Genomic DNA, 27453 nt, shown 5'->3' with positions numbered 1-27453 from the left:
GTAATAAAGGACATACTTGAAAGATGAATTTCTCATAAATGCTCAAGAAAAGCATTACTTAAGAGCTAAGCTTTTCACATTTTGGGAACAGACAAAATGTGACTGAGCATAGTAATAATTTTTTTTAAAAGAACACAAGTGCCTTTGCTGCTGCTCAGAAAAAAAAAAAAAAAAAGAGCAAACTGCACCAGCGTTAAAAAAAAAAAAAAAAAAATCCTTCTTCTTTTCTTCCTTTTTCCTGGAATTCTCAAGAAAGGAAGTGTTTGCTTTCCAGTCCATTGTTAAGTAATACTGTCACATGATTGGAGTTCCAAGAAACTCTTAAAACTTTGGCAGAGAATCCCGTATCACATAAGCATATATGAATCAGTAGATGACAGAGCAAAAGTATCTCTCCCATAGGAGAAAAGATCTGCACATGTTAATGAAAATGGAGTTAACCCATAGCTCTAATGAAACCGCAACTTTTTTTTTTTTTTTTTTTTTTTAAATAAGAGTGGTGGACTATAAATCCAATGCAAAGGGAGAAAATTTTAAAATGGCAATAGCTTTCCTGTCTGATGGCTCTTAAGTTTTTCTTTATATCAGATAATGAAATACCAATCTTAAAAAGAGTATATTAACACATATAGAGAATACTAAAATCACAGCAAACCTAGTAATCCCAATATATCTGAGGAAAATAAGATGTAAAAGACATAAGTGACTTCCCCAAAACTATGGAAGAAACCTCTGTCGGGGCTAGAAGCAGGTCTACATGATTACTGGCACAAGTTACGTGCTTTTATCATCTCTGTTTCTTAAAAAAAAAAAATTACGTGATTGAGAGGACTGCATTTACTATCAAGAAAAACAATAATAACTTCTGGTCTGGGCTTCTAAATAAATTAGGGTAACATTTAATCTACAGGTATAATTTGTAAAATTGTTATGCTCAGAGTAACTCATGCCCAAAACACAAGCGATTGTAATTTCTACATAAACTGCGTAATTTACCTTTGCTGCAATTGTACAGGTAAAGGACCACTTCCTACTTTAAAATTAGCTCTTTTTAAAATTAAAGTACATCTTGTCTTATTCTTTCTGGTTTAAAATATTGGCTGTAACTGCAGACTAAAATGAGACAAGCAGTATATAGCAAAGCAAAAGTTCATCAACTGAATTTGTATCAAAATTTGAAAAGAAAAAAGCGAGGGAGTAATTTCCATCTTTTTTTATTGCTGCTTTTAATTGATTTTTTTTTTCTAAGGGCTGATACAAAATGGCAGACCAGCAGGAACATAAATTCTAATACCTACTCTTTGACATGCAATATGACTGTCTGACACAACCGCACAAAGTATGTGTATGGTGAAAAGTGTAGGCGTCTCAGACAAAGTGGGTTTTCACAAGAATTTGGAAGCTGAGGAGGGAGTCCTGTATACTACGTGAAGGAGCAGGTTTAGACGAAAGGGTAGACTGGAAGATATTTAAAAGTTCCAATAATTAAGCACAGCAACTTTGGTCAATGACGGGCCAAAAGATAAAATTCAATAGTTCCCACTTTGTGTTATCTAAACTGAACAGTAAACCATTCCCATATGCTACTTCGCTATTCGATTAATACACCACTGTGTTAACGTTATCTCTTCTTGCTGAGACCACTGCAGTGGAAAGCACTGGGTAAGCAGAAACTCAAATCCATGACCAGGTCCTTCGATTACAGATTCTTTAGCGGGGAGGCTTTGTCCCATTTTTTTATTCTTAAAGGGTATAATACACATATTATTGCTTATCTAACACAGTATTTCCTGCATCATTGTATGAGCACTAAGAAAGAACTTAACTTCAGAATGGTGGATTTTAAAGGAGCAAGACATGCTTTTTTAATTCTTTTTAAATGAGTAATTTTACTAAGATTTTAACGTCATCCTTGTTCCACAGGTTCCTTCATGTAGTTTGGGAAACTTACCATTAACGTAATTTTACGCAACAACATACACATGATACCTGCACTTCTGGAGCAGGACAGGGCACATCTGGATAAACCTTTCCTCATAAATATGAGGAGAGCCTCTCAAAATGAGCAGATGGGTTCTCTTTAAAAAACTTGAAACTGGTCAATTGTTATTTACGACTTAAGCTGAAGTTTCTGCATTCCAACACGTTTCCATATTGAGATGGCAGAAGTCCGCAAGGGGCATAATAACGGGTCATTCGGGCCTATAAGGAACACGGAACTTTCACATAATTTGACAAAGTGCAAATCATAGTCTGCAAGCAGCAAGATAACTTCAGGTATCTTCTAATTTAGAACTGACAGAAACTATGGAAACTGCTGAATTCGGACATGCTGAAAAAAATGCTAAAGATACAAAACGTCTAGACTAAGATGACCAGAACAGCTCCCTTCTTACCCTACACTTCTGAAGCCCTGGCTCTGCGCGTTTAGCGTAAGCTGGTCCGAAGCTCTCTTCGCACCCATACGCGGCGGGAGCGACGCCTGAAGAGCCGAGCCTGCGGCCCGGGACGAGCCCTGCAGCTCCGAGCAAGGCCCCTGTGGTGGGTGCAACGCAGCTTTTGCCAGAGAGCGCGGCGAGGGCCCTCGCACCGCCTGCCCCCATCAGCCAGGGCTTCCAGCGGGAAGGAAATTTCTGGGAATCGTACCAGTTCCGGCTCACGCTATTTCAAAAGCAGCGCCTGAGTTCAATAACCTCAAGGAAGGAAAAAATACTTATGCCAACCGCAACGCTTTTGCTGACCCGCGGGCTCCGGCCGCCTCCCGAGCCGCTCCGCCCCGGAGGGGCCCCGCGGAGCCGCACCGGCGCCCCGGGGGGCGCGGACGGACCCGCTCCGGGGCGAGGCCTCCCCGCCGCCCGCGCGTTCCGGCGCCTCCCGTTCCCCGCCCGGGACCCCGACGCGACCAAGGGACATCTCGCAGCAGAAACGGGAACTCCGCCCGACCCGCCCCGCCTCACCGCCAGCCGGCCCGGCGGGCCACCGCAAGCCCGGCGCCTTCTCGGGGCCACGCAGGCTGCCCCCCGCCGGCACCGCCGCCGCACCGGGGGCGGGAGTACGGAAAAGCGTCCATCGGTGAGGCGGGCGGCAGGCACCGCGTCCGCCGCGAAGCACAGACCGCGCAAATCCGGCTCCGGCCATAGTTAATGAAAAGAAGGAGACCGAGCGGGGACGGGAAGGAGGAACCGCCGGAGGTACCTTGCCTGTTCCGGCTCCCGCGTTTCGGTCCGGGGCGGTCCGGTCCGGACCGGGGCGGTCCCGGTCCCGCGGTACCTGCGGGTCCGCCCCGACACGGGCGCCGCGCTCCCCAGATCTGCGTCCTCCGCCCCGCCGGCGGCACGGCGGCCCGGCCCGGCGGAAACGGCGGCCTCGGCACGGGGCCGCCCCCCCCCCCCTCAGCCGCCGCGTCACGGGGCGGGGCGCGGGCCCGCGCCCCGCCCCGTGACGCGGCGGCTGAGGGGGGGGGGGGCGGCCCCGCCTGCTGCCGAGCCGATCGATGGCAGGCGGTTGCAGCGATCGCTGAGCTATCGAGCGCGGGCGGGCAGTTTGCCGCCCGTGGCTTTACCGGCGGGCTGCGGCTGGCGGCAGGCCCGAGGCCGAGCGGGCGGTGAAGCGGCGGTGGCCGGGGCAGGCCGGAGCTCGGCCAGAGGCGGTCGGTCGCTCTGTGAGTCTGCCTGGGGTTAAGGGCGCCGATGAGGAAGCTTTTTCGCGTTTTCGCTTCAGGCCGGCGGCGTGCCCGCCTCGGCACCGGGGCCTGGCCGGGCTCTGCGCCCGGGCGGGCGGAGCGGCGAGGGCAGCAGCGTCCCGGGGTCCGTTCCCCCGGAGCGTGTTCGCTGACTCGGCGCCGCCGGCCAGAGAGCACCCGTGCGCCAGGGCGGGCTGGAGGGGCGAGGCTTTAAGACCTCGGCACACACCAGCATTTCTCAGTTTGGCCCGTTATTTGGTCCTTTGGCTTGCAGGAGCCTGGAATTACCTTTTTTGCTTGCCAACTATTAACAGTTATTTGGCTGCAGTGGTCAAGGAATTTCTTGACATGGGTTTATTTAGTTCCGATGTTCTTCACAACTTTTAGAGCAGGGTTTTCTGTCCGAAGTAAGTTACACAAGTTATTAGGATATGTAGTAAGCAGAAGCATCTAACACAAACCTATGCAAGGTCTTCTGTTGATTGTTACGTGTACAACGCTACTATTTTTGGGTTGGGGGTATGATAGCAAGATGCCTATCCTGTTTTACTCTGTAGCTAAAATTACTTTATCTTTTGCATCCTTTTCTTAGAACCTTGGAGTTAGTCACCATCTGTATTCTGAGAACAACCTGGGGGATCTGCTATTTTGCCCTGATTCAATGTTAGAGGTTTTAACTGAAATCTTACGTATGCTTGGACTGTATTTTTAATTTGCGCAAACATATGCATTAATTCCAGCTTACGCCTCTTGCAGCATTTGAAGCCTGGTGGAATATTGCGATGGCAGCTCAGATGACTGATGCTCATCGACGGTTCTTGCAAGTCCTGATGTCTCATGGGATAATGGAAGGATCAGAGGCTAGGAAATTACACAGGCGCTGCTGTGAAATCCATAAAGGTGTGTCTTTCTTTTGGAGAAAAAGTAGGGAGATGGAAGAACTACTTTTTTTCCCAGTGCAGCTTACAAATAATTAGATTTCTGAAACGTATACACCATCTAAAAAAAAGTTAAAAAACTTTAATGATGTGAGCGTTCTCTGTCTTTCCTAAAAGATAAAATAACACAGCAATGAGGAAGCTTAAGTTTTAATCAGGTCAGACTCATACAGAGCACTTTTTATTTTAGCAATGATGTTTTTTATAGGTTATACATTTAAAAAAATCATTTTTGACACTGATAGTGCTGAAATTTCCAGACTATTTTACTTCATACTTATTTGGAACGATTTCCTTTGGAATATAATACGAAGCATATGCTGTTATCCGTCTTGAGTAAATCTATCACATCTGACTGATTACATGGTCAGCTGGTTTTAATATATGCTGTACCAAGCTGAATTTTATGGCACATGTAACAAGAATTTGGTGGTGTACTATCAAATCTGTTTGACGTTCATGTTCAAACTTAAATAGTACAGAAATGCGTAATCAACTCGATAAGGATTTTTTTCAGAGATCTGCTTACAGATCAGAGATCTGTATTTCATCTGCACTGATTTTGAAAATGTGGTGGGCACAAACTGAAATAAAGCTGTAATGAGTAATGTGTTTATCACTAATTAATCAGTAGATATTAGATGTTTCAGTTGCTGGTTCCCAGAAAACAGTGAAAGAATAAAATGCCTCTATTTTCATCTTTTCCTTATTTATGAACAAAATTGAAAAGGACAAGGAATGTGTAAGAGCAAAAAGTGCCATTTAAAAGGGAACACCCAAATGCTGTTCAAATTAGTGATGTTAAACCATTACTATTGAAAGGCAGATGCTCCAGCAAATGTTTAAATTAAACATTCTGAGATCTAATATACACTCAATATATGTCTCAAGTTATTTTCTAGTTCCCTAGTATTTACAGCTTCAAAAATAAAAGCCTTCTTAACAGTTATTTGAGGGGTTTAGTCAGTTCAGGATATCTGTGTGAATCTCTTGGGAGCTGAACCAATAACTGCAGGGGAACTGAACTCTCCAGTTGCGGGTGGCTAGCGGGGATGTTAGCATCACCGTGGCTAACGATTCTTTCTCTCTGTTAAGAGAGAAGGGACTGTAGCCACTGATGCGCGCAACCTGTTGTGAACTCCATCTTGCTTTGTTGCCACAAGTGGAGTCCTTTCCGGGCGATGGCACTGTTTATCTATTTTCCTTAGTTAAAAGCAGTCAGTCTCCATAGGTTTTCAAACTCTCCTGAGCCAAAAGAGCTTATTTCAGCACCTGCCCGAATTTCTGACTGAAAAAATGGACGTGTGGAAAAATAGCATTGGTTTTTACAGGTTTACTCCTGTATTTATGAGAACCAAGCCACTGTGATTTGAAAAGAATTTATCATAAATGCTAGAGATGGCCTAAGCCAATAGCATGGCTATAATGAGTTTATTGTGTGTTAAGAACAAAGAACCTTAAGAAGAAAAACTTTACAGCTAGATCATGTTTTTGGTATGCAGGATCAGTGAGCTGTACTGCAGTAAGAGCTGACAGTAATTATTCATTAGGAAGGTTTATTTAATAAAAGGATTTAGAAAAAAAATGGCTCCATTGCAACTGCTGCCTAGCAAATACTTGATATTTTTTCTGCATGGTGACAGTTGATGTGTAATGGAAAAGTTTGTGAAATTACCCAGATACAGTGTGGGAGTTTTAACTGTTACAGTTGTATTAAATGCTCTACCTAGGAAAGCTTTTTGTCACATTGGGAGGCAAAAGGATGTTGAACTTGACTCACTGAATGGAACACTTTCCCCCACATTTGTTCTATGAACAGAAGAACCAACGATTTGACAAACCCATCCTTGTTAGGGGCAAAGTTAATGGCATCACAATTTACAAGATCATGGTAATAGCGTTTTTATGAGGAAACAGCCTGACTGGGCTGTTTCTAGATGAAGTTCTGATGTTGATGTAGTTTCTTCAAATACATCTTAACACTGCTTAGTGCAATCTGAATGGTAATTTTCAAATCAGATCAAAGCTAATGTTACTAAAACTAGCTTATTTGAATTAATTTCTTTATCCTGCAGGTTGTAAGCATTACATAACAGGCTGTCTCCTACCTATGACATTGGTTTCCTTAAATACAAAAGGATAAAAAGGCTGCGTCAAATGAAGTCAAGTCATATAGTAACCAGCCTGTGAAGCCTCTGAGCAAAGTGATCTGAAAACTTTCCCTCCTGGTGTTTGGCACTTTCTCTTGTTCTGGTTTATTTCAAAATCCTAAGCCTTTTGGCCAGGAGACGCCTTCTTATGTTTTGTGTATCACCTGCATGCTTCCTGTCAGCAGACAAGTGTCTGTGCTAAAATCTGCACGCAGCTCTGAAGGAGAAGCTCCGAACAGCTATCAAAGTGCTGCATAGTGCCACTAGAAAGTGTACAATTCAGTTAGGATGCAAATCGCAGGCTTGTTGAGGAAGGTTGTTATAATTGCTAATACTTTTTTACTGGAATCCCTTAATGCATGCTGTTTCTGTCTGCATAGTGTTACGGCTTCTCCAGTTATGAAACACATGATAGTAAAAACTCCAGTGCAAAGTTAAAGACATCTTGCAGATCTCTAGCATTATATAATAGCTAAGGTACCATGACATTCTCAGCATCCTTTCTGGGGTGGCTTTGTGTGTTGTCTGTGGGTGCAAACTGAGTTTTCCTTTGTCTGTGTAGTCAGGGAAATGGTAGTATCTGAGTTGGCTATTGTTGGATCCCTTTACAAGACGCTGTCTGTGGGAGGAGCATAGGTAGAATATTACTCTGACCCTGACCCCAGCCTGAAATCAGGAAATGGTAAAAATAGGAGAGTTTGTAGTTATTTTTCCTGCTGTCTTCCAAGCCAGCTGAAGTTCTTTAATAACTGAAGCTCTGGGTTCACAGTACTCTCAATAGTACAGCTGGAAAGATGGTGCCTCTGCCTTGGAAAACACGTTTCTTTCTGTAATAGCATGACTTTTTTTTTTTTTTTTTTTAACAGATCATGGAATAAATATTGAGATTCATGGGCTCTCTATCCTTTGATAGATTTCCAAGTTTATCTATTTTTTTCTTGGATTCAGCACATCTTCATTTGACAAGTATTTAAATATAACAATATTAGGCATTTTTGTGACCAGCATTTTATTTTCCAAAGACATGGTCATTCACAAGCATTTTCTTTGCCACATTCTTCACGGCCAGAAGGTTGACAGAAGGCACGGATACATTTTCTTTTACTATATTTTTGATAAACCTAAGGATAATTTAGAGGGACAAAATCTTGTTGCCTTTCAAACCAATGGCCGTATTTAGTGAAGGACAATATTAGGTGATATTTATACAATAAATTATAAAATGTAACTGTATATTAAGTTACAGTGACGTTCATTAGAAAAATGGCTGATACAGTCCATATATGAAAGGATGTTTAGAAAAATGGAAGAGTGAGAGAAAACTGCTTTTTTCTTGCCTGTTTGGATGTACAGGAGTGTGTTGATTAATCATTCATTAAAGTGGATTGTTTCAGACTGGCTTTCGTCTGACTATGTTTTGTATTTTATTTAACTGGCTTGGTAGCTGAACTCAGAAGAACATAACTGTTAGTGTCAACTTTAGTCTACAGTCATACCAGTTTCTTAAGCATAATATATTTCATGCTTGGCTGTTGAAAGACTCACTAAATAAATAATATATGAGAAACAGGGATTCATAGAATAGACAAGCATTTTTGCTTTATGTGTTTTGTATGTCTTTTAGCATTCAGTATTCTAGGAAAAGCCCCAGCAGCTGCTCCTATGCGTGACCCAGTGTGCTTGTTGTGCTTATAGCTTGTCTGCAAAGTTCAGCTAGAGCTTAGGGGAATTTTTGTTATCTGTGGTGGAATTTGCAGATAACCATCTGTTTGAAGTATAAGTAAGTTTTATGTTACCAGAGAAGTGTTTGCATCACAAAACAATAGAAAAATCTACTGTACTGTTGTTGATGTTTTGCTTTATAGTGCATCAAATATGTCAAAACTAGAAAAAGAAAACACGGCTCTTGACTCGTCAAACTAGGCATTTTTGTGTAGACAATGAAGAATATCACAAAGCACCGACAGAAAAGAGACTGGGGAAGATCAGGGGGAGTACAGACAATGAGATCACACAATTCCTCAGCAGTACTTTGCTATAGCGTAGTGAACGCTTTTAAGTAAATGCACTGCAGTTGGATCTCTTACGTGTTGTGGGAGAAGTGAATGTTGAGGAAACATTTTGGTGAAGATGAGATGAGGTTTTCTGGTGGATGGCTGTACTCTCTCCCAGCTCACCTGCATCATATTGCCCATTACTAGTTCTGGAACCCATGCTCCTGCCACGCTTAGTAGTAGTATTGTATCTTGTCACGATGCTACCCACTCTACAGGGACTATTCTGTTTTTACTGTGGATTTGTTATCTACTTATCCACAGAATTTAAGGTCAGAATGAAGCAATCTTTTTTTGTGTCCCATGTAACGCAGGCCATATCTTCTGCTAAATATATTTTGCTGCATATCAGATGCCTTGTAGCTGGGTTGAAACGTGAAATGTAGAGCAGCTTATCAGTTACTCATTTAGATGTTCTGGTAATGAAGACTGACTATATCCCTTGGGTCAAAATTCAGTACTCCCTGTGTTTAGACTGAAAAAAGATTGGATGTGTCAGTCTCAAGTTGTACTGAACCAGCATTGTAGCAGAGTGTAGGTGTTAGTCATCACTCAGGTAGTGGGTTAATGGTTGCACTTTAAAACCGAAGTCTTGGCTATGAGTCCTTGCTGAAGTTCATTAGAACTTTTCAAGTGTATCAGCATGGCAGTGCTGGTGAAAATCCATCTGCGCCGTTTGAATAACTGAGTATTTTCCCTCCCTAAACTCCTTTGCAGTCTGATTGGTTTTGTTCTAGATTGTTGTGTTGCAGTACTCTACTAGAAGCAGCAACTTGTTCTTCTTCCCAGTGATTCTATTTGTCATGGGAAGGCTGAAACACATAGATACGTGTAGAAAGAGGTTTAATGTGAATGGTTTCATATGAGTTTAAAATAATGTAAAGCAGGATACATATAAAAAAAATAAACAGTAAATGACATAGTCTAGTCCATAGTTCAAATGTCATTAAGCTCTCTGAGGCAGGGATTGCCTGGTTTTATGTATTTATGTACAATACCTTGTGCTATTATAAGGAAGTGTTCTGGCTTGGTTTTGATGTTGTTAAACAGAGGGGGGGAAAAAAGGTATTGTACAACATGTTGCTGTGAAGGGTAATTAATAATCTTCTGGTTTTAAAGAACTTTGTAAACAAGCTTCTAGATTCTCTTACCAGTAATGGTCCTGTTGCTTCAGTTTTTTCTAGCTATAATAAAGTTAGATGGCAGCATTTTTTTCCTCAAAGAAATTCACTTTTCTGAATGTTTTATTCTTCTGTGAAATGAAAACTGAGCATCAGTGACTTAAAATCCAAAGTAATTTGTCAATTTATTCTTCATGGTTTGTTCTAGTTTTTTGTTTAATTGTGAAGTTTCCAAACTGATTAACTCTATGCCAAAAGCTGTTATATAGTTAGTAGTTTTTTAAATATGGTTTGATCTTGAAAACCAGCCGTAAATACCAACACTGGTCGTCAGTGACTTATATTACATCTGCTTAGTGTCATCAAAGTAGAAGAAAAACATGACATTTTTGTAATGCTACTTTGCAAGCTAGAATTGTACTTAATCTTCTGGTTAATCTTCTGGTTACAGAGAACAAGGATGCTGAAGTACATAGATATGATAAACGTATGTGTTTAGGTTTTATATGAGTAAAGGTCCTATCTCTATTCTTTTAAAGCATTCACTCAGCTTATTTGTAGTCTTTTGCTGTAAATGTGGGAGCTCTAATTTTTTTAACAGTGCCAGCCTATTTTTAAATTTATCATGAGGCTGTGGCATCTCAGACTAATCTAAGTAATAAAGATTCCTGTTGTTCGCTTGTCTTTAAGGAAGAAAGTTTAAAACAGTGCCTGTTGAAAAGTGATAGTTAACTAAGAGTGTAAGTTTGTTTGTTATGCTACCTGCTGTTTATAGTTTGCATACAGACACATTCAGAAAAGTTTCTGGTTTCACTGAGCACCTCTTTATCTTCAGTGAGGGATCTGTTCAGCTTTTCTGTGGAAAATATTTGAGTTTATTAGTAGGAGTTTGTTTACATTTAGGGGAAAAAAACCCAACAAACCCCAAAACCCCAGAATATTTGTGTTCCACTTATTTACTGTTTGCTGTTTCCTATTTGCTCATCTGCTGTCTGTCATTGAACTGAAATAATTTCTTCTAAAGAAAATGCTCCCATGCAGTATTCTAGGGTAACACATAATGAGTTCTCTTTCTAATGCTGTTGCATGTTATCTTTATTAAGTGCTCAGGGCTGAGAATTGTTTATTGACCGAAAGAATAATACCTGGTTCCTGCATATACTTGGTTTTAAATGCTATGAACAACTTTGTTGTGTTCATAATTGGGTACTGGAACAGCAATTTGCTTTAATTTTATTGGACTGAAAACAGATTACAGTAAGTACATCTGTGATATCATATTAGTTGAGATTGCATTTTATGCCCTAGAGAAGGAAATAATTTATTTCTGTTACAAAAAATAATTTACAGCAATTGTAACTAAGTCTTAATTTTTTTTTTTTTTAAGGCACTACATTTTACAGGGGAGGTTATTGGAAATTAAGACTTTTCAAACAGTTTAATCCAGCATTTTGGAAGTAGGGTAGTCCTGCGTCTAGTATGCATCTAACATACTCATGTTACAACAAGGTCTTCTTAAATACAGTCTTTTGAAGTAGTATTGACATCTCTGAGATATTTTACCAGAAGAAAAAAGGACAAAGAGATTCCTGTACATGCATAGTCAGACTACAAAGATGGTGGATACTTACTGAATGAAGATCACATTAGTTTGTCTGGTTTCGCATCAAATCTGTTGTCAGTAAATAACTTGTTTTCAGTAGTAATGCATTTGAGTAAACAGTTTCTATCCAATCAGTTTCTATGGCTGCCTGTGCAAGAAAAAAAAAGCTTTTGCAAATAGTAAAGGGCATTTATCATTTCTCCTGAGTCTGGAATTGTAAATTGACCTGGAATTGTAAATTGACCAACCTTTTAGATGTTAAAATTTTTAAGTGTAGCTTTTGGTGTGGTCTGTCCCCCATTCATTTTTTATGGAGAGTTTATATCCCTTTTTTCCCTCAGAAGATCTACTAGAGCAGCCATTCATCTCACATTAAAATATTACAGCTGTTGTACAAAAGAATATTCTTCTGTCATCTTTCATCTTACCCTCTTTTAGATCTGTCACTAATGCTCCCTGGCTTTGATGTATGCAGAGTGTTTCCTACTGACAGGTGCCCGGCAGGTGGCATGACAATTTGACAAAATCATACTTAAATATTATACTTACTTTATTATTGTTCTTGCTGTTTGTTGGTTTTCTTCACTTAAGGAGTCTTATATATCAGAATCATGAACTTTCTGGGCAGGAGCATCCTGTGACTGATGTTTTTGCATTGTACTACGCTATAAAGTATAGTGGAGTTTTGAGAGTGGGACTGTTGTCTGATGCTGTTACACAAGTGACTGAGTCTTATAACTGAGAATAGCATTAAGTTAGTGATAACTGGTAGTAGTTTTGAGACATCAGTCATTTTTTTCTAAAGTTATGAGCTGTTACTTAACTGTTTTTTAAACCCTAGCCCGCTGAAGTCAACAGGAGTTTTGCCACTGACATAATTTTGTTTTGGATGGAAACTCTTGAGGGCGTGTGCTGTTGCTGTGCAAGCAAAAGCCATAGCACGTGCTTCTACAGAATGACTCCAGAGTCCATCTTAATTATGTCTATGATAGAGCTTCTGCTAGTATTTAATTTGTTTGTTAGAACATGACACAAGATATTACCTGTATTTCTACAATGCTAGAATTTTAAGTTTTCTGGTATGTAACTTGATCATTTACATGCCAGTAATTTGTGAAACAGAACGCAAAGAAACAAGGAATCCCTTGTGTGTAAATGAAAGAAAGCAAGTGTATTTTTGTATTGTGCATAATAATTTTTGCTGGTCATGTTCTATTTTCAGTTCAGCTTAGTTCAAGTCACTGTAATTAATGGATTAATGCGGTGGGTTCCATACAGCAAGGCAGAATGTCTGGACTCTCTCTCTAAACCTGACTTTCAAGGAGCTGAGCTTCTCTGAAGGCTAGCAGTCAGCAGCACAAGAAAATTATATGTCTGCTGAATATAAAGCTGTTTGAATTCTGCCTCACTTTTAGCTCTTTTACCCAGGAAAAAAATGTTTCAGCAGATAAAACATAAAAAGATCTGCCTGATGTGTAGATGTTTGGGGTTTTTGTGAATATGCTTTTTCTTATTTATTTTCAGTCTACTACGCGCATGATAAACTGGATGACTTCATCAGTACTATTAACAGCCACCTACAGCCTTTGTTTATGCAGATCCGGAAAGGAATGTCAGAAGGTGATGGGAGAGCACATTATGCTTTGGTAAGTATGTGATGTGCTGCCATCGCGTGGTTTGGCTTCTCATGACTACTGCACGGCTGGCAGAGGGAGCCTCCCCTGTCTCCAACTTAAAATTAACCTTTGAATAACGTGCCAATAAAAGGTCTGCACACCTTCCGATTGTAAATGGGCAAAAAAATCTAGCTGTACCTGTGCATAATAAACATAAGGCTGCCCTAAGAGCCATCTTTGGATGTTAGAAAGATTGAGTTACCTAGGGTCCTTTTCCTACAGTGTATCTATAATAGAACTGCTATTTAGAGAAAACAGAGAGAATCTAGAACTGAAGGCTGCATGTGCCAGCAGGCTTCTTACTCTTAGCAGTGTCTTGTGTGGTTTATGCGGGGCTGTTCCACTGTGGTGCTGGCAGCTGCTCTAGAAGCTACTTGTAGAAGAGGGAAGTGGGAGGATGAACTGCCAACAGCCTAGGTGTGTGGAAATGGAACATGGCAGCAAGGACTACAGCAGCGTCTGATTTATTTAGCATAAACATTGCTGAAGTGAGATTTCTTTTTCACAGGAGACTTTTTTTCTCAAGAGGAATTTTTAAGCTAGAAAACATGGAGAGGCCTCCAACTTTAGTTTTCTTTTTCTCTTACTCAAAAATCAACGCAGCATAAAAGGGTTGCTAAGGAATGGCCTGTAAAAAGTTTCCCTAGATGCTCTGAAACGTGCATGTCAGAGAGGGAAGGTTATATAGTAATTTCAAAAGACCATACAGGAGGTATTCTAACATTAGCTGCTGCTTTTAACCTTTCTGGGTCATTTCGCCAATTAAGTTGAGCTAATAGTAAATAGCAATAGCATGTGCAATAAGAATATGAAATATCAGTAACTGTTTTTCACAGTGAAACAATAATGGGTATTATAACATAGTACTACTGTCCAGCACAGTATCCTGGTGTAATGTATTAGTTCTATATAGTAGAATATTCTAACTAATATTCTGTATTAGTTCTATGGGGGGAGGTGGGATTGTTTAAGAGCTTGGACTGGGCAGAGGCAGCTGTGGAGAACATGTGGCTGGAAGATCAGGGGTTGTAAAGAAAGGACTCTAGTGCCATCTTAAAGGAACAGCCTCTTTCATGCCACTTAAAGATATTACATTTCTGTTAATTGTAAGATGATGTATTCTTTACCCCAGAGGATCTTTTACAATTTATGGTGTAGAAATACAAAGGCACTTTGATTTCAGTTTAAATATTCTTTTTTTTTTGTAGGTGAATTTGGCAGAAACTGAAATAACTAAAATGGCATCTGACTATACAGAAAGTGAATTAGAATTGTTCAGAAAAACAGTAAGTATGTCAGTTATTAGTTAGTAAATTCTATTATTTGTGAGGGTACCATCTTAAAATGAATGGAAATGGAAATGAATGGAGATGTGGCTCAGGAACTAGTTGCCATCTTACCTAAGTTTATCCCAAATCGAATGGGGGGGCAGGGATGGGAGTATATGCAAGTAATAATTCCCTGTTGAAAGTCAGTTATCGGTAAACTGAAATCAGCAATAGGGGAGTGCTCCTTGGAGTCGGTGACTTGACATATCTCCTTTTAGTTAAACAAACTACTTTCTTCAGGATTTTCAGTTGTGATTGCTGAATTTTTCACTGGCTTGAGTAGCCTAGTAATATACAGTAGATTTTAATGCTAATAACATACAAGTTGGATTTGCTAATTTGAATAGAAACATTTGTCTGTTGTTCTTGCTTAGCCAGTTAATTCTGTGTTGAATAAACTAGTCAGAATGCTGCTTTTTAAACAAGAAAACATACACTGGAGAATTTTCTTAAAATTCCAAATAGAACTATTGGGCTGAGATTCCAGGACGTTTGATGTCTAATTTCTTATCAACAACCATTAATTTAAGTTGTGATCATAGCTGTGTATCTTGCATGTTTTAGTGAATTGTTCTCATAGTGTCTTGAACTTTGAGGACTTAATTTCTCCAGCCACTAGACTTTTAAATTTTTTTTTGCATAAAGATTTTCTGTATAAACTGGAAAGAGAAGTGTATTGACTATTCTGTGACAGCTGCAAAAGTCTAATCTACATGGATAATACCCAGAGATTTCCCTGCCCTCCCCCACTATTGGCGAAGCACCTATACAGCCATGTCAGCACTGCAGAGATGGCATTGTCATGGCACATGTTACTAACTGGCATAAAAGCTCTGCATGCTGCTCTGTGATAATGAGCAGCCGGAATGTTTCCAATGAGAGGTTCTCTGAAGATTCGTAATACTGCTACAACCTTCAAGTGCCAGGTAGGTTCAGCAGTACTAATGACTCCAGAGTGGACAAACTTACTTTAGTAGTGACATATTTTTCCTCAAAGGAACCTTGACAAAGAACAGATAAAAAGAAACAGATCTGTCACCCCTGAGTATGCTCAAAGGTCCCTGAATGCAGCTTCATTTAGGCAGCACTATACAGTTCCATTTGTGGAAATGTTTCCTTGGCAAAGATTAAAACTGTCAAGTTAACAATGACTGTTTCAGGTTTTGGCCTTTGTTGTACAATTCCGGTTCAAGCCATATACTGTAGTACATCTCATATGTATGGATGCTAAAAAAACTGCACATTACTATAATAAGGTGTGTCTATCTAATTGCATGGGTTTTTTTAATAGTTGAAAATGTTTCTTTCTGTAGATGGACCTAATCATTTTATCAGAAAATGGCTTTGCCTCTTCTACAGATATTTTAAACTTGGCTGACCAACTTAAGACAAAGAAAATGAAGAAAAAGGAAGCGGAACAAGTGCTGAAAGTTTTTGTGGAGGATAAGTGGCTCTCTGAGGTAACTGCTGTATCTTTTTGAGTGTTTGTATTTTAATAGGTCCAGCTATTATTTTCTTATGGATGGGATGGCTGAAACCGGAGCTGTTCTTCAATGAATGATGGCTAAAATGATTTTGTGGGGCCTGTGCTTATTGCTGGTTACATTTACAAAGAAAATTACATTTACAGAGAAAATTACATTTACAAAGAAAAAGTCCTTGGGTAGGTCTATATAGGACAACATGGTTTCAGTTTCTTGTACCTGAGCTAGGTGGGTATGCATGTACAGCCCTGCATTGTGACACACGGACATCCTTTGTACACAACAGCACAGCATACTTAAAACTTGGAACAAGAGCCGGGGAAAACTCTTCAGGGTGATCAGTGGTGTTAGTGACATTTAGAATATCCTGAAAAGCAGTGAGGCCAAACATATTGAAAACTCGTGTACCAGAAATGCATAGGCCACTGTGCACATTTTAAAATCTCCTTTACTTCATGAGGGAGAAATTGAGATTAGCTGACCATGTGGATGCTGCAGTTGCTTGCCAAGACAAGTGAGACCTCAGTCCCTTTTCTCCTGGATTCATTGCATCATATATCTCCAACCTGCTGCTGCACATTTACTTACATTAGAGTGATTTAGCAGAAATTTTCAAAGATACCTCAGGCAGTAAATGCCTAGATTTTGCTGAAAGACAGTAGAATTTCCGCTAATGTGCAAACGGAGGGTCCCAAAACTGCATGTCTTTGTTAAGAAGAGCATGCTTGCTCATCTGTACCTTCCAAGGACTAGATCTGTGAAAGGTGTGAAATCTTTATTCTTATCTTCTAAACAAATTAATTCTGCTACTTCCAAAGTATTTCAGCTTTGCGTTCTATCAGTGTCACCATGTTGGTTTCACGATGGCAGAAAAAAGTGGATGTCAAATGCGTGCTAGCAGGTGGTTAGAGAAGTCAAAAAAGGTAAAAGGAATTAAAAGAAATTCCTTGTCTCTCCACTTGTTTCCTTAGAGAAATGGAGAATATACCCTGCATACTCGCTGCATAATTGAGATGGAACAATACATTCTCAGCAACTACCAAGATGTCGCAAGGAAGTGTAACATCTGTCACAGCCTTGCCATCCAGGTAACATTTGTTTTATTACCGCAGTAGGCATCTGCCGATGTACTTATGTGGTCATAGCTGAAGTGTGATACTTGCCTTTGAGTATTAGGCAGGCACTGAAAAAATTCTGGTCTTGTAATCTGGTAATGGTGCCCATGTATATAAAGAAAATCCCTTTTTTTTTTTTTTTCAGTGTAGGTATTTTATCTTCTGTCTTTGGAAAAAACTTGTCTTGGAGCAGTATCTCCAAATATAAACTTAAGAGAAAGCGAACTCACCCAATGAGGAACATTATTGTGCTGTCTTGCTTTCCAAAGCCAGCAGGCTAGAGATATGAACCCCTTATCCTTAAATAGGCATACCAGTTAAGTCTTAGCTGTCTTATCTTTGGACCTTACAAACAGCAGTCTTCATGTGACACACATTCATCTTTAGTCCTGGGATTTTCGTTCAGGAATTGCTTGTGTCTGGGGCTTCAGAATGAACATGTATGCTTATATATAGCATGCTGGTAAGTTAGCAGTTAAGTCCTGCATAAGTGGTTACAGCCTGAACTCCTCTTCCAAAACTACTGCATTCTCTTGCTCCTTGATCCTGCATCTTCTCATCTTCCCAACTAACACGCTTCCATTGTTATTTTTTCCATCTCAATTGGTCTCCTTTATTGCACCCAAATAGCTCAGTGTTGTCTTTCAAGCTAAATTTTGTCCATATAGGGAAATGGTATTTCCTAGTTTCCAGGAAAATACCTCCTTTTATCATTTACCAGCTTTGACTTTTGAGTATCCAGCAACTGTACTGTATGAACCTTTCTTTGGAATAAAGCATTGTATATCTGCTGCCCTTTCGAACAACTTTATATTAAACTGAAGGACAGGTTAAGAGTTTTTTTTATCAATGCTTCTGATTTCAGAGCCAAGTATGTGAATCCTGTGGAATTGGAATGCATTTACCTTGTGTCAGAAAGTACTTTAGAGCTCAGACTGAACCACGCTGTCCGCAGTGTAATGATTTCTGGTCTTGTGACATTCCAGGTACCAAGCAACCTATTTTTAAAAAAAATGGAGTGTAATAATACTGGAGAATGGACTGTGATTTTCAGTGGCACTGCCTGTATTATTTATAACTGTAGCTGAATATCAGTTATTTCTGACTTCAGTTGTATGTTTCAGACAGTAAATTGTACTTGGGCAACACTGAGCCCTGAAAGTGCTAGGATTATGCCTTATGGTCACTAGCAGATCCTGTGCATATTGTTTCTAACAACGTTAAAGTGTGGAGGGGTGGGGCGGGTAGGGGACAGACACAACACATGGCACTAAAACTTCTGGAAATACTGAGCTTCTACGAAGAGCACAATCTCTTCAGAATTGCTCTATTTAGCCAGGGAAATTGGACATTCTGAACAGGAACACAGGAATATATAAAGCATTTTAAAAATCTGGAGGTTATACAACATCATCCTTTTTTTGTGTGTCATTCATTAACCTTCCTTTTGTTTTCTTTACAGGTATGAGTCAGATAGACTCCCAGTCACCATCAAAAACAGGGAGAGCAGAGAAAAGCTTCATGGCCAGCGCTAGACGATGATAGTAAAACTTCCTTTCAGTGAAATCTTTTTTCCCCACTCCTGCAGAATAGCCAGACTGTATTGTATCCACTAGTAACAGTGCATTGTTCAGTGTCCTTATCTTTTCCTGAAGTTTTAAGAATCGTACAATAAAACTATCATTGACCTTCCTGTTCTCCTTCTTCACAGTTATGCCTGCACAGCTTTCTTGGAGGCTGTTTTGTGTATGTAGTTCTCCATATTCTTGGGTTGGAACTCTTAGTGCATGTCTGGGAATGAAAGATGCAAATGTATTTAGTCGGTCCTGCAAGCTGATCTATGCAGGTGAACTATAAAAAGAAGCCTTTCTCAGCAACAGTGTTCCCTATTTGTACAGTTTCAGTTGCACAACTGAAAATGAAACCTGTTACCAGCACCACAGGGCTTCAAGTAGGTGAAAAATCAATGCAGCACTTGTCTCCTCACTAAGAAGGCCGGCTGAATATCTGATCTAGGGCTAGAGTTTGAACACTTTCAGTTGGCACTGTTGCTTGTTTTTTGTCCCTTCTTTAGACACAGGAGAGTTCATATGACATAAGGCCAGGTAAGAGGGAATATTCCCACAGTCAAAACGATTGGGAAAGAGGACAATTTGGGGCAATGGCAGCTTATGTCTGCAAAGTGTTGAAAAAAATTATCATCTTAAGATTCTTTTAGTTTTTAGTATTAGCAGTTCGCTCTCCAGTTTTATGTAAGGATGCTTCTTCCTTTAAGAATGACTTGAAAAAAAGACAAGGACTAGATACTGCCAGGTACCAGAATGGAATGGCAGCATATCTTTCCTTGGTAGAAATGTGTGACACTGCAGAAGACAAGAGTGTCAGCACTTCAGCTAATGGTTAATCAAAGTATGATTAAGCTTCAGTTTATTTAACTGCAATTAAACTATGAATTAACTACAATTAATTATGTTCCTAGGCCTTAACACTAGTAACTTTTTGCATATAGGAGATTGGTATCTTGCTTCGTGTTAGTTTTTTTTGTTTTGTTTTTTTTTTTAATGTATTGAACCTTTGGGTAGCACCATCCCACATTGTTTGTGTAACTCCGATTTTTACTGTTACTAAATCCAAGTAGAAGATAACACTAACCTGATGTTTCAAATACAGTTTGAAGCAGAGTCCTGGCAGTGCCCATATATAGAGCTGTTTCAGATGTACACACAAATACTAGATGATGACCTAACAGATGCTCTTTATGAGGAGTTCATATTAGAAACATCCACAAAAATAAAGTGGCTGTAGCATCTTCTTTGCCTTTACCCATCCAGATTCTTTCACCGTGCTGAAGCAAGGGTTTGTTGGTTTTTTTAATCCACCTCTAACATCTGGATAGGGAACAACATTCTCATGCTTAAGAAGAATTCTCTTGTGAGAAGATGCCAGATGATACTTTTTCTGATTTTTAATTCCTGTTACAATGCTAATAGACTTTATGCATGCTTCAGAGCTATGACCACCAGAAACTGACAGAGAAGCTGATATCAAGCGATCGTACATAGTGCCAATATTTAACTGGAATAAACAGAACCTGTCCAGGCATCAGAATACAGGACTGAAATGCAGCCTTTCTGAAATTGGGAAACTTAACGAAGTCGGGATCTTCCACATCAACCTGTAAAAAAACCAAAGAATCATCAGTAGAATGTCTTTACTCAAATATGATTTGATAAAGTGACGTGCCTGATACTAGAATTTCAGGCAACTATTTACCTGACTAGTGTTGTGAAGAATTTGGCTTTCATGCGGGTACAGGTTTTCTGAATCTTGTGGTGAACATAGACGGATATACTTTCTTCCAAATACCTGTATATATTACAATAAAGGTTTTCCATCTGTCATTAACGTGCGCATTACTGGAAACCGTGGAAACATCATTATCTTTGTTAGTAATAAACAGGCACTGCTATAATAAAAAGTTAAACCAAATCAGACTATTGGAATTCAAGTACCTGGGCCCTTGGAGCAGGTAAGAATTTGAAATACCAGGAAGTGCCTTTAACCAAATAATTTTCAATTCAAAGTTTAAGGCATCCAATTTATACAATGTTATTTGGGCTCTACATAGCTAGAAAGTAATTAGAAGAAGATGTGAGAATAAGGAGGTTGAGTCTTCAGTGCAGTTCACATCAGCAGGCAGAGGTACCCGCAGAGAGTGACTGCTAAGCTTCCATATACTCCTTTAGCTCTTATTTCTGTGTCACCATTAAATCAGTTCTTTCATTGGAGTGCTTAATGGAAAGACTAGAATTCATAAGGCAAGTGGACTGACTGACCTGAACACTACACTGAATTGCAAGTCATCAGTGCCTAGAACGAAGTGGCAGAATAAACAAGAGTCAAAGCCGATTCCTGCAGTGAAACCAGTGGAACGCCCACGGAAGGCACAGGGTGAATATTCATGCTGCTTGTGCCAGGATTCAAGATTTCTTCAAGGGCCAGGCATGATCATATTTCTTTGGAACTATCACATTAAAGGGTAAGTCAGTACTCTGACTAACCACAGTACCCTGGACTGGCATTATGCTACCAAACTATTCCTAACCAAGCTACTTTTCCTCTCTCTTAACATCCCTTCCCATATAACAGAACAGGATTTCCTGAAATCTTACCGACACCCAAGTTGTAATGCTAGATGTTTAGAGTTTGTTGCTTTGAGGACAGCACATAAACATACTCTAAAGGCTGGACAAGTATCAATGTGTTCCTGCCCTGTCCTACTCTTCACTATCATGGGTTAAACTACAAGAGCATTGATCTGAATAACGATGGCTGCCCCTATGTTTTTAGGATGCTTTCCATACCCCAAAGGGACTACGGATATTAATTAGCTCTCTAAAGAACCAAGTGTTAAGCGATATTTTTGGTGATGTATGGAAGTAAAGAAAATGTTGGTTATTGCTCCAACAGCACATTTTCTGACTCCTTGAATTGTTTTGGGGGGTGGGTATTACCTGGACTGCTGTGAGCCATTAAGGGCTCCTTCCTTCACTTGCCTTGCTGGGTTAAGGCCTTGTATATCGCAAAGCTGAACGCACAAGTTAATGGGCAACAGCCTGCATCTCCAGATACTGGTTTCCTCATTAATGGAAACACTACGATCGCTGCAGCAGCTACCACCCAGCCAGTAGGGATCATTCCACTTTGTTACTTGTACTTGTGCATACTCCACATACTACATACGCCACAGCCACTGTTTAAATGGCATCAAGAGGCAGGGCAGTTTTAATTGAAAATTGAAAACTGCCAGATCACCTGCTGTTCAAATTACAAAGACTCTTTTACAGTACTGGCAGATAATCTCCCATTCTTCAGGCAGAAGAACAGGAGTTCTGAAGTTTGTAAGGGAAGTATCTTTTCCCAGTCCAACTGCTCCTATAACGGACTTCTACCCATAAAAGTTCCCCTCAAGCTTTACATAGTGTGTATAGTAGGATACTTCACTTTCAGAATGCAGTTGTGTGTGCGTGTGTAAGGCGGGTTAGCGGGGCTAACCACACAGCAGTTGTAAAACCCACTTTAGGAAGGCCTGAATTAAGCCTCAGTTCCAAGTGAAAACACAGGTTAGCAAGACTGAACTGTTTGGGACAGAGGAACTAAGGCTCAACCCATAAATAAGCACAAGTAGAAAGCATTCAATGTCATCATCCTGCTGGAAAATGTTTGAAAGTTTAAGCCATATTTTTTTTAAAAGAGTCTGATGGGATGGAGGAAGAAACGGCCATCTCCTTCTAGCAAGCAAAAAAACCACTCAGTGTTTGAGGATGTACACTTGTCAGCTGCATGGACCAGGAATACGTCTTTGGACTTGCGTAGCGCTTACCACAAAGGGCCCCAGTATTTTACTGTGTTACTCTGCACTAAAAGTCGTCATCAAGAAGCCTACCAACAGTAATTCACTTAGCAGCAACGAGGTCACAGTGCAAATATTATTTCATCTGACTCTCAATGCACGCACGCATAGATATTTTACTGGGTAACCTGAAGTGGATTAAAGTATGCACCTAAGTCCACCCCAAAATCTTGCTGTTCCAGAAAAGGAAGTTCCTTGGTACATTATGACAGGATCCAGGTTCTTCCCAACTCTGTTACAAATTCCTTGTGTGACCTTGGAAGAGCTGCTTCTTGTGATTTCCATTTACCATCTGTAAAATGAGGGTAAGTAACAGTCTACCTCAATGAGGAGCACTTATGGCCTACAAGACTACATTGAGTATTGAGTTGCAGCAGTGACAAATGCAACAGAATAGGCAAATACCACCTGCATATTCTCTATTCTTCAATTGTTCATCAAGTTGTCTGCTACCCTTGTTTCTAACACTTACACACCATAAGCACTTTTTCTAGCTATAGCATTAATGGCATGTGTAGAGCAAGTAGAGTACAGACCTGGGCTAAAAAATTTTGCTGGGGATCCTGATGAAGAGGTGAGACAGTGCCTTCTGGACCAAACCAAGCATTAATGGTGATGTCATCTTCTTCCCCTTCCCCCAGGCAGCAGTAGTCAGGGATACTGATATCCTCTTTCAATTCTGGGATCTACTCCCATAAAAAGAAATAAACATTAGAAAGGGTATGTGCTGACTTGCCAAAGGTATGTAATTCATAGAACAGAGGAACAAGGCTTGACACAAAGAAAACAAATGACCTGCTTGTCCAGCAAAGGCAGGAGAGAAGCAGCTGAACTGCTAGGAATCTGCAGGAAATGTCCTCACGCTTTCTGTCCTAGCAAGCAGATTCTGTTGGAAGGAGAGGTGGGAGAAAGAAAGGGGTTTCTCATTCCTCAGAGACCCTGTGCTTTAGTAGAAACCAGAGAAACCCACAAGAATAAGTGGGTTTGCTGATCATGGAAAAGGAGCAGCTGATCTTTTATACACTAAGCTTGCTTCTCCGTGAGACTCCTTTTTTGGTCTCTGGTTAACTGGAATGACATTTCAGAATATGGTGAACATATCACCACTGAAGACTGTTTCCTATCCAAGTCTCTTCCCTGACTGACATATTCTTTGGGGAAACGCCGCTTTCCAGGTGATACCCCTAAAAGTATATGCTACATTATACCGAAACAGCACTAGGACTGAATGTCTTCACCCCTGCAAGGGTTTTGTTTCTGTGCCTTTCAGCTAAATAGAACAAAGCCCTCCCTCTGTTCCTTCAAACTGTGGGAACAGAAACTTAAGAAATACTGTGAATTCCCCATATGCCCTTCCGTCTAGTAGAGCTGACATCCTCAGAGATGACCTGTGCTACTACAAAGGGAACACTTGACTGCAGAAAGATAAAAACATTCACTCAGTTTTACCTGATCAAAAAGCTGGTGCTGGGCAAGGTATCCTACACTGTTCTGAAATTACAGCAGAGAAAGAAAAAAATGCATAGTCACATACAGAGTAAGACTTCTCAGTCAGTTAATTTACTTATAGGCGAGCAGAATTTACTTATAGGTAACATCCATTTCCAATGTCCTATTTCAGAGTACTAGAATTGTTTCAACAGTTGACCAGTACAAGGGGTCTTCCGAAATAGTAACTCACAGCTACACTGAAATTGTAAGAGTGTAGATATATCCCCACAATCAACAAATTATCTAGCTTGAGTTACTGGAAGAAGCCTAGCTATAGTCCTATGGAGTCTCAACAGTTCTCTTGTCAATCCTGTGACAATGCTCCGCGTCTTTATAGCTAGACCCCGCTGGTACGCAGACGAGTTCACCTTCACTCCCTCCAAGTATCGCGATATTCTATTCCAGGCTGCACCACAGACCAATTTGCAATGGCACGTGGTCCTTCCTGCCAGAAGGCTAGGAAACAGAAATGACGGCTTCAGATCCTCAGGTGTGAAAGTAAAAGGACATTTGATTGCTAATCAACTTGTTATTTTTTTAGCTAGCAGTATGTGAATTTGGATTTTAATCCTAGATCTCACTAAGCAGTTTAATAACCAAGAGGAACAAAACTGCTGGCTGAGGATCCCTTATCCTTTGACTCCACCATTCAGGCTTCTGCTGCAGAAGGTATCTATTCATCAAATTCCAGCTGCTGTACATTTGATTATATATAAAAATCAAACCTAGCTATTATTTGTAGCTTCAGCTCTTGAAAATATGTCAAACCTTTTAACTCAGAGTTGTGCTTATAGCATACCCCCTCCCTTGACATCACCTCTAAGCATGTTTGTTCTAAGCAGAAATTCTGTACCAGTTACACGCTGCCATATTTGGAGATGAACCAAAACGAGAGTAACAGACCTCATTCACAATATACTGGTTGATGAAGTCACTGACAGTCATGAGCTTCTGAGACCATTCCTCATCTGTGTATCGGGTACCCAATTCCACGGGGACTGTGCGGCACCCTGCGACTTGACAAAAATAGTCCACACTGAAATAAAGAAAGTTCCATTACCCTTTTATACTGCTCTTCTAACTAATTTTGAATGCAAGGCAATCAATCAAAATAAATCTTTTAGAGTAATAAAACTCTACTACCATGAGTTTCTTCTCTCTAAAACCAACCAACCAACCAACCAACCAGAGATAAAAGGCAGCAGAAAAGGAGGCAAGCAGCAAGGAAACATGCAGTCAAGTTTGTCTGTACATTATGCCACAATTGTCTGTTTTGTTTTAAAACCTTGTTTACCTCAGTTAATTACTGTTTCTTTATAAGCTAAGGAGATTTAAACTGTTAGTCCCTCTTGACTACGGATGGCTGATCTTTTTGCTGCCTGCTGCCACGTTTGCTAAATAAAATGTTGCATCTTTTTATCATTAATGCTAGATCAACTCTCTGTCAGTGCCAAATTCTGTATGCAGGTGCCAATAATATCCATCCTGGCTAAAGTCAGAGGAATTACTTTGATGGGTCATATTCATCTCGCCATTGACAGTGATATTAACTAAATGGAGAAGTCCATCTTTTTAAGTGTCTGAAGTTAAGCAGTGAAGTACCTTCCCTCAAAAAGAATAAAAACCCTATGAAATAACAAGTGCGTTCGGTTAATGTCAATCTTACCCTTGGCTGTGGAACGAAAGCAATTGCTCAAACTGAACGTTTTTTCCCCTTTTCTAAGGAATCATTTCACAAATATTCGATTCTCAGTATTGGAAATGTTGGCTCCATTGCTTACATTACACAAGCAGCACAATGTTATTACTCACTCTTGAAACTCAGCACTCAAACACAACACTGAACAAACATCAATGCTTGTACTTGCAAATGAGAAAGCCAATCATGCTCACTCACACAACTCTGCAATTCACATTCCATCGTACTAATTATCAGCAAGTTCCGAGACGTAAAAATCACCGATCTGTGTCTTACACAGACCCACTTAAGATGTGAGCAGCCCACTGGAACAGTCAGCAATGCGTGCTCGTCACTGGTTTCCAGCTGAGCAACACACAGCATCAGCAATTCGCCAGAGCGCTGCCGGCACAGCCGCGGGAGGCAGGGCTGAGGGCTGCCTTCCAGCACCGTGCCAGCCAGGACTGGGTTTCCCCAGCACACCAGCGCACTCACAGTGCGATAATACCCTGGATGGTTTGATGCGCTTCCCTCATCTACGGAGCAACTTCTACAGAGCAAAGACAGCATCGCAGCAGGAAGGTGCTGCCAACAAAAGTCAATCCCAATGGCACCTGTCTGCTGTGAAGGTCTCTACTGCTCTAACGAGCATCAAGATACCCGACACAGAAAATGATCCTCGCCCTTAGCAGGACAGGGAAGAAACTGTCATTTCTCACCTCCACTTCTTCATACATGGCCAGTGGTCAATAATCCCCTCTAAGACCACGGGCTTCTGTGGAATTAGATAGTTGTCTCTGAAATGCTCCAGCGAAGGGCAGTGAAGGTGTGGAAGCGCATCTTCTGGCTGCACAACAGGGACCGGAGGGGGGTCAATCCGGGCCCTCTGGAACAGAGACGTCCTCCTTCGACAGCTGCCAGCGAAGGCCTCCAAGGCCTCCCCGCCGGCCCGGCCCGGCCCGCCTCGGAGCCCCGCACTGGGCCGCGCGCTGCGGCGGGGCCCCGGGGGAACAGACGACGGCGGGGAGCCCGGGGGAGCCCCGGTGGCGGGGGGGGGGGGGGGGGGGGGCGTCGCGGGGAGCCCACGGGGGCGAAGAGGGAGCCGGGGGGGGCCCGGGGGGGCGCGGGGGCCCGGCCGCCTCAGGGCGGCGGGCCGCGGGCGGGCGGTACCTTGGCGCTCCCCTCGGCGGCGGCGCGCCGCTGCCCGCGGGGCAGGTGCGCCTGCAGGACGCGGACGAGGCGGGCGAGGACGTTGTCCAGGACGGAGGCGCCCATGAGCAGCCCCATGTCGCAGAGGCGGACGGCGGGCGCCAGCGGGCGGCCGGCGGCGACCTCGGCCAGCGCCCCGAAGAGGCAGCCGTAGGTGTAGACCTGCCGCCAGGCCTTGCTGACCTCCCGCCACGGCGCCGCGTTCAGCTTCTCCCAGGAGTAGTCGCGCACGACGTCGGCCAGGCGCCGCAGCGCCGCCACCGCCGCCTCGCCGGGCCGGCCCGCCGCGCCGTAGAGCAGCCCGCGGGCCCGCCGCAGCAGCGGCAGGACGCAGTCCTCCACCTCGCCGCTCAGCGCCAAGGTCAGCCCCTCCTCGGCGCCGGGCAGCAGCGCCCGTACCTCTGCCCAGAGCGCGCCGCCCGCCGCGGGGTCGGCGGCCGGGCCGTCGGCGGCCGGGCCCTCCGCGGCCGGGCCCTCCGCGCCGCCGCCGGGCGCCGCCATGGCAGCGCGC

The 27453-nt window shown here is 41.8% G+C and overlaps 3 protein-coding genes across 10 annotated transcripts in view; 1 reads left to right on the top strand and 2 right to left on the bottom strand.

Annotated features, from left to right (window-relative positions):
• IL4R (interleukin 4 receptor) overlaps positions 1 to 3365 on the bottom strand; it is a 17141-nt gene extending 13776 nt beyond the window's left edge. The window contains exons 1-2 of one of the 3 annotated variants that reach the window (XM_082313679.1): positions 3196 to 3365; positions 2397 to 2693 (exon numbers count right to left, since the gene is read on the bottom strand). The gene's annotated coding sequence lies outside the window, so the exon portion shown is untranslated. Of the gene's footprint in view, positions 1 to 1989; positions 2337 to 2396; positions 2694 to 3195 lie in introns of those variants that run through there. The other 2 variants (XM_082313678.1, XM_082313680.1) reach the window with 2 other exon arrangements.
• Positions 2854 to 19960, top strand: NSMCE1 (NSE1 homolog, SMC5-SMC6 complex component). Of its 3 annotated transcripts, none has more exons than XM_082313685.1 (8): positions 2854 to 3191; positions 4439 to 4582; positions 13073 to 13194; positions 14433 to 14510; positions 15866 to 16012; positions 17008 to 17124; positions 18017 to 18137; positions 18614 to 19960. In XM_082313685.1, exons 2-8 carry the CDS (start codon positions 4465 to 4467, stop codon positions 18691 to 18693), a joined length of 783 nt encoding a protein of 260 aa, XP_082169811.1. In that variant the 5' UTR covers positions 2854 to 3191; positions 4439 to 4464; the 3' UTR covers positions 18694 to 19960. The 3 variants fall into 3 exon arrangements, with proteins under 3 accessions (XP_082169811.1, XP_082169810.1, XP_082169812.1); XM_082313684.1 differs by lacking the exon at positions 2854 to 3191 and adding an exon at positions 3542 to 3661; XM_082313686.1 differs by lacking the exon at positions 2854 to 3191 and adding an exon at positions 3542 to 3661 and having other exon boundaries at positions 4423 to 4582.
• KDM8 (lysine demethylase 8) lies at positions 5535 to 27453 on the bottom strand. Of its 4 annotated transcripts, XR_014228343.1 has the most exons (10): positions 26904 to 27453; positions 26453 to 26619; positions 24959 to 25091; positions 24014 to 24055; positions 23101 to 23250; positions 20425 to 20517; positions 20210 to 20326; positions 11577 to 11696; positions 10708 to 10801; positions 5535 to 10076 (listed from the first exon to the last, which is right to left on the bottom strand). XR_014228343.1 is itself a non-coding variant. In XM_082313682.1 (9 exons), the coding sequence occupies exons 1-8, from the start codon at positions 27441 to 27443 to the stop codon at positions 11592 to 11594; spliced, it is 1347 nt and encodes a 448-aa protein (XP_082169808.1). In that variant the 5' UTR covers positions 27444 to 27453; the 3' UTR covers positions 10154 to 10801; positions 11577 to 11591. The 4 variants fall into 4 exon arrangements, 2 of the variants coding, with proteins under 2 accessions (XP_082169808.1, XP_082169809.1); XM_082313682.1 differs by lacking the exon at positions 5535 to 10076 and having other exon boundaries at positions 10154 to 10801; XM_082313683.1 differs by lacking the exons at positions 5535 to 10076; positions 10708 to 10801; positions 11577 to 11696 and having other exon boundaries at positions 20102 to 20326.

This window comes from Platalea leucorodia (assembly GCF_965183815.1).
Source record: "Platalea leucorodia genome assembly, chromosome: 5".
NCBI classification, from domain to species: domain Eukaryota; kingdom Metazoa; phylum Chordata; class Aves; order Pelecaniformes; family Threskiornithidae; genus Platalea; species Platalea leucorodia.
This window is presented reverse-complemented; position numbering and strand designations above follow the sequence as displayed.